The sequence below is a fragment of the Arachis ipaensis genome, chromosome B06, assembly GCF_000816755.2.
Source record: "Arachis ipaensis cultivar K30076 chromosome B06, Araip1.1, whole genome shotgun sequence".
Lineage (NCBI taxonomy): Eukaryota > Viridiplantae > Streptophyta > Magnoliopsida > Fabales > Fabaceae > Arachis > Arachis ipaensis.
The window spans coordinates 38820477-38827068 of record NC_029790.2 but is presented as its reverse complement, the minus strand read 5'-3'; the positions used below and the strand labels follow the sequence as shown (position 1 = coordinate 38827068).

The window sequence follows — 6592 nt, the reverse complement described above, 5'->3', positions numbered from 1 at the left end:
TTTGAATCCTAACTTAGTTAAAAAAAAAAAGCACTGTAGAGGACGTTACTTTTTGCTTTCGGATGTTGCTTTTTGTTTTACCTTTTATTTGAAAGGTAAAGCAAAAATATAATTTACTTTTAATATACCATTTGAAAAATAAAGAGTAGTATTTCAAAAATACTTCCTAATGTGCCTCTAAATTTTTTTCAACCTATACTACTACTACTACTAAAAATATCTATCCAACCAACAAAGATATAAAATTAAAGAAGTATAGAGTTGTACAATAACAATAAAAGAAAGAGGTCAACTTAAACAACAATTGCAAAAAATCAAAAATGCATTTGTGTGTAGGAAATACAAATTTCTAATAGCCTCATACCACTCTAGTCTAGCTCTATATTAAAATTTTAAAAACATGAATTCTCAAAGGGTGTTTACAGTCGACAAATATTCTGTTCCTCTTTTTTTCTCTTTCTTAATTTCCAACCATAATTAAATCATGAATCCCAGTGAATAAGCTTACCGTATAATGAATCATTTTCAAAAATGACATAGGTAAAGTAATAACTTTAATGGTTTAAAAAAAAGGTGATATAAGTAATATAAGTATATAGGTGACTTAACAACTGTACAAATAATTATTCAGAATTACAAAATCAAAATATAAGAAAAGTGCTTCATCACATATACTTGACCCTCCGACAAAATCATAGGCCTCTGAACAGTAACTTGTATTTTGCACCTCTGTCAATACACAAGATAATTTGTATCAAATTTGGCATCATTGACCAAGGAAAGAAAATGTATAATTGACACATTAAATGAAATAACAGTTCGAAAAATAAAAAGGACAAAATATAAGACAAATTGCAAAGAGCCAAACATTAAATACAAAAAATCCAGGAGTAGATTAAAGTGAGAATGAGATAAGGACAAAACATGCTAAATTTCACATGTTTAAGAGTTACAAACACAACAAAGAAAACACCCCAAATCAACCCAAGAACAATGCATTTATAACAAAAGATTAGACCATAATATATTAATTGAGGTATGCTTGGAACACAAGAACTCACAGATTCATCAATTAAAATCAACATCGTAGAATTTGGGAAGAACTGACCACTGAAATTGAAAATAGTCCAAAGCCTAATCACCCTAACCTTAAGACTCAATGTTTCCTTCTCAAGATTAATCTTATTTATCATATCCATGGGGTTCTCATTTTGAAATGGGATGAAAAAGATGAAGGAAAACCAGACTACAATTAATAAAACAAACTCTATTAGAAAATACAATGGGCTAGATAAAAGTGAAAAAATTCTGAATCAACCAATGAAAGATAGTAATCCAATCTCAAAATTAAACGTAAATGGAGCAAAAATATAACGTCTCTCTAACCTAATACCCAATTATCTATCTCATTTTTATTAGTTCTAATGCTTATAATATGAAGTGAGATTATTTTCTTAAACTCAAATTGGTTATAGACATCAAATATTAATAAATTTATAGATCAATTGCCAATGCTTAATACGCCACAATAACTTAACTCAATCAACTTTAAACCAATAAAAATCGATATCATGCAAAGTGTCACCTCATAAAAATGCTTCCACAATACATGTTTCAGATGGAAAAAATACATAAACAAAAGGTAAAATAAAAAAGAGACACAACAACATTATCATCTAATCTACATCCGACACATGCATAACTCTGAATCCCAGACCTACAGAACTTATTCAACCTAATTCCTAAATTGTGAAAAATAACATACTAAATTCTTTTAGGAAATATGAATAAAAAACAGTGAACATTCCATACACACAAACTAACCCTTTAATATTGAAACAAAATAAAGTCAGAAAAAACCAAAATGAGCGAAGCCAGAAAGCAAATTCCAAAAGCTAACCTTTAAAAAATAAACAGAACGGGCAAAACTTAAACTTACCTACAGAAAGTGATCCACACTAAAATCCTTCGCCGTAAAACAAATGACCCTCAAGTTGCTGTCCTCCTCCATACTCTACCCTTCATAATTTTAAAACTTGTAAATTTGTCCGGTGATTGAAAAAATTTTCAATATAAATTCTCATTTTCTTGAGTAGCAATAGGCATTTTAATAAAAGAGAATGCATTAAAATCAAAAGAAAGCCAAAACACAGGATGTTCTTTGTTACTTTTATTTGAACAACTGGAGTATCAAATTGAATCTATTTATTAGAGTAACCAAATTCTTCAGCTACTGAAAACAACTGTTTCATCGTTGCAAAAAAAAAATATAAAAGAGCAAAAGTAAGCACCATATGTTTAGATCATATCTTGAAATGACATAAAATGATAACTTTCATCATTGCATCTACCTTTCAAGTTTTAGTAGTAATTTAATTTACAGAAGTCACATGTAATAAAATGAGTACATGATTTCAAATCATAAATTATGCGAGATACCTTTTTTGTTAATTATAAGGTGCAAGCAAGGAATATCCTTATGCAATCTCAGGAACCATGTTTGTCCTCTATCAAGCATTTCTTTTTCATTAGGTTCTACAAAAGCATTTGGATAACAGAACCATAAAAAAAAACAAATTTCCTTTCCAACTTCTGCATAATTGTTTCAATAAAAATAGATAAGACATCTATTTGTAAAGCAAATATGCATTAAAAATACAAAGTAAATAATTTCTTCCGTAATATTCCATGTTTTCGAGAGGAAATAATGTCATTTCTAAATTATTCCAATACAAAAGGCCCATCGCACATACCCAATAATATCAGTATCAATTTTGCTTTTTGTTCTTTTTTTCCACGTGTGTATCTAATATATGTCACTTGCACAAATATTTAGCCGAATTCCAATCAGATAGTAACTGATTGTCAAATTTAATTGAACAAATCATGAACATTTTTGCACAAATATCTAAAAGCTTTTTCTCTTTCTACAATCAACCGGTTCTTCTCATTTCACTCGTTCTAAAATATGCATTATCTCAAAAAAAAATTACTAAACCACAAAAAAAGAGCAAATTAAATATAATTTATATAAATATAAGCAAGAAGAAAAATAAGTCTGGCAAGCTTCAGTTCTATATGAGGAAATTCAAATTATTAGCCTTATTAGCTACTCTAATAAGCACCCAACCCCAATCTAGTTCAACAAAATACTATCTTAATTAGGAATATGAAAGCTAATCAAATTTAATTAAGCATAAAAGCAGAGTTTGTTACATACAGAAAGTATATATATAAGAGGAAATAGGAAATATAAAAGCATATATACTCCTACTACTGCATGTGGACAGTACACTTAATGTGAAACAGAGGAAAATACATAATCGGTGGCATTCTGAATTAAGTAATTTCCACACAGAAATTAAAATTTCACTAATTAATCAAGATCCATATTATGTATAGTTATGAGCAGTGAAATTAAGTAAAGGTGATATTGGGTCAGAGAGAGGGAGAATGAAGAGGTACGAACCAGGGATCGCTGGAATATTCGAAGAGCTTGCCTTTGGTAGAGAAGATGATTAGTGCGACTTCGGCATCGCATAGCACTGATATTTCGTTTGCCTTCTTCAGCAAACGTACCTATCTACCTATCCTCTGTAACATTGAATCTCCTTCAATCTCCTTATATTCAGCGCATTAAACCTCCTCTGAGAAAATCAATAAACACATCAATAAATTAAACTTTCTTCTTAATTAATTGAATGGTTTAAGCGAAAGGAAACTAACCAAATCGCCTTCAATGACGTATTTGGAGACTTCATCTCTAAGAGTGATGAGATCCTCTTCGCTGAGATCCTTAGTGACCTTGTTGTCCATGCTTATATTGCAGAGAATCTTGCGAGCTCTGCTCCTTCCGATTCCATGGATGTACTGCAGCGAGAACTCAATTCTCTTGTTGTTCGGAATCTCCACTCCGCCAACTCGAGCGAATTCTATGCTTAACTCTCTCACCTGAGCACACAAATTCGAAGAAAATATAAGCAATAAGAAAAATTATTTATAAATATAATTTATATAAATATAAGCAAGAAGAAAATTTATTTAACTTAATTTTCTTGTAGACGTTCTGAACTCATTTCTGTTTCCCTAACTGCGATGCAATCTCAGATCAAAATCCAGCTGGATACTCAATTAATCTCTTATCAATTTCCCTCTTATCAAACAAATCCTAATAGACTATTTTGTCTTGCAATCTATATATCCATATGGAAGGTTGTAATTATGTACCTGTGGGGTAAGTACTCAAGGCAACTCCATGTAGCATATGAACCCATTGAGACTCCAATGACATTGAACTGTGGCCCTAACTCTAACTGATCAGCAGATATATGCCTAGTTCATCTATTAGTTCCTGTATATATGTATATATACACGTTGAGTAACCTTATTCAGCATATGAATATCTTAATTGTATAGTACTACTATTCTGTTTAAGTTGAAAGGGAATGAGTAATTGTACTTGGGGTGCGAGAAAGTTCATCTCTTTGGAGCTTCCAAAACCATGGACAATGATGATATTGTACTTTGCCACATCCTTAGAAACCCCTCTCTCAAGATAAGCCAGGTGCTTCCCATCTCTGAGTTTAATCCTTGATGAAATCATAGCAAAATCATCTTGGTTTGGAGAAACAACCTTAGTCCCCTGAAACAAAAACCCAACAACATATATAATATTGAAACCATTAAGAATGAACAAATCTTATCAGTGTTTACCTGACAGAAACCTCTGCAGAGTTGTTTTGTCTGAGATTATGATGGTTTCTTATCACTGAACAATAGTTTAAGGTGATGTCCGAATCTTTTCATCTGTTTTTGATGACTTAGTAGATCCAAGCTATGCTTTTTATTTCTGTGTGCACATCAAATATGAATGGAATGAAAACTGAATTTGGTTCATTTTGTTTGTTTAAATCAGAGAAAATCAAACAAAAAGCAATCGGATCGTGGAATTCATGAATTGTTGCGATATGATGAAGGAAAACGAACAAAAAGTAGACCTTTTGACAACGAAAATGCAATATGACACTCAGACACAACCAATCCTTAAAAGCTTAAATTAAATAAAATGAAAGCACTTGCAAAGGATAAAAAACCAAAGAATCAGAGAAACAGAATAAGCACGAATACAAATTAAGCTCTTTGCCCTAACACATGACTCAAGTAACACAATAAGCACGAATAAGCTACAACAGAACAACAACCCACGCTACTTACCCGAATTGGCTAATCGGCTAATCGGCTATGTTCAACTCGCCTTTTCAATTTCCGACTTTGACTACTTGAGCTGCAACCAACGAAATTAGGTTAGTTTCCTTGGCGTTAAATTGAATGAAACAACAAAAATGAAGAAGAAGTAGCAACCACTGAAAACAACATACAAACCAGATTGTGGAGATCAAATTTGAAGACCTAGGGTTTCAGAGACACAGCGCCAGAGATGACCACGCTCAGAGATCAAGACATCTATTCTCTTCTCTCAGAATCCACTCCCAAAAATGGGATCTCATCTCTGTAAACCCTTACCTACCACCACCTCAACGCTTTGAACTCCAACTACCCAAAGCACAGAGACAAGCAGAACGCACCCGACCACATATACATTGTAATCCAGAGAGATACATCAACCACCACCAGAGAGGAGATCCGACTCAAATGGATAGCAAACCCCATCGAGAGAGAACCAAGGGATGAAAGAAGTGTGGGGTTTTTTTGAGATGTAGTGGGCGGAAGAGGGGCGCGTCAACTAAAGAAGAGAGAAGAGAAAGGGGAAAGCTGAGATGATTGAGAAACGCGTGAAGGGTTACTACGTTTTATTGTTTTTTTAACTCAAATGAATGTGAGGCTAACGCGTGGCTTCTGAAGCCACGGCTATTATACAAGTAGTAGATAAGCATATATATACATAATTGACACATATTTTTTTATTACATTAATCATCCATCATCATTTTTCATTTCTTTCTTATCACCATTGAACAAGAAGAAAGGAAATAACGAGAGAGAGTCTGAAGCTTGCATGGAAGAAAATCATAACTTCCACCGAAATTTCGACTTTAATTTTTTGAGATCTATAACTCCAATCCAAAATCTAATCCGATAAAAGTGTTTGTATCTTCTTTCTCTACACTTTGGCATCACTTTTGTTCAGTAGAAGTTGATGATAACGTAGTTATCCTTTCCCTTGAGTTCGGTAATTGCAGTTCTAGGAGGCACAGATAGTTTCTGACGTTTTCTTTTTCGGCAGTTCGGTCAAAAAGTTTCTCCGAAACTTCGAGTATTTTGATTTTTGTACTGAGGTAGGGTTTGGTAATTTTATAATAATTAAATATGAATTTGATAAGTGAATGTTGGTTTCATTGATTATTGTTGAAGTTAATTGAGTTTTATGTTGAAATTTTGTTGAAGTATTATCACTACAAGAGAACCGGGTGTTACCTGCGCTAAAACACCAGCCCCTTTTCCAGAGCGCTGCTGTTCGAGGGAGCTGCTGCCGTTCGTCATGCGGTTTGAAGGTCCGCATCCAATAACCTTATTGCCGGCCCAAATTGCCGGCCGTTCTCCCCAACCGCTCCAGATTGCTCTATTTTGTTGCG

General features: G+C 33.1%; 1 protein-coding gene and 1 long non-coding RNA gene across 3 annotated transcripts; both read right to left on the bottom strand.

Moving 5' to 3' along the window:
• LOC107648611 lies at positions 510–2272 on the bottom strand. The gene is made up of 2 exons (XR_001621995.1): positions 1940–2272; positions 510–729 (listed from the first exon to the last, which is right to left on the bottom strand). It is a non-coding gene; the product is annotated as an uncharacterized LOC107648611 (long non-coding RNA).
• LOC107648613 (30S ribosomal protein S13, chloroplastic-like) lies at positions 3556–5013 on the bottom strand. Of its 2 annotated transcripts, XM_021104437.1 has the most exons (5): positions 4998–5013; positions 4714–4849; positions 4460–4642; positions 3727–3951; positions 3556–3647 (listed from the first exon to the last, which is right to left on the bottom strand). In XM_021104437.1, exons 3-5 carry the CDS (start codon positions 4601–4603, stop codon positions 3588–3590), a joined length of 429 nt encoding a protein of 142 aa, XP_020960096.1. In that variant the 5' UTR covers positions 4604–4642; positions 4714–4849; positions 4998–5013; the 3' UTR covers positions 3556–3587. The 2 variants fall into 2 exon arrangements, with proteins under 2 accessions (XP_020960096.1, XP_016207904.2); XM_016352418.2 differs by lacking the exon at positions 4998–5013 and having other exon boundaries at positions 4714–4945.

Excerpts from the sequence above, each read along its gene's own strand:
- LOC107648613 (XM_021104437.1), bottom strand. The coding sequence starts at position 4,603 with ATGATTTCATCAAGGATTAAACTCAGAGATGGGAAGCACCTGGCTTAT. Across the intron at positions 3,952-4,459 it reads TGAACTTTCTCGCACCCCAA|GTGAGAGAGTTAAGCATAGA; the intron begins GTACAATTACTC and ends TTGTGTGCTCAG. Across the intron at positions 3,648-3,726 it reads ACGTCATTGAAGGCGATTTG|AGGAGGTTTAATGCGCTGAA; the intron begins GTTAGTTTCCTT and ends TGATTTTCTCAG.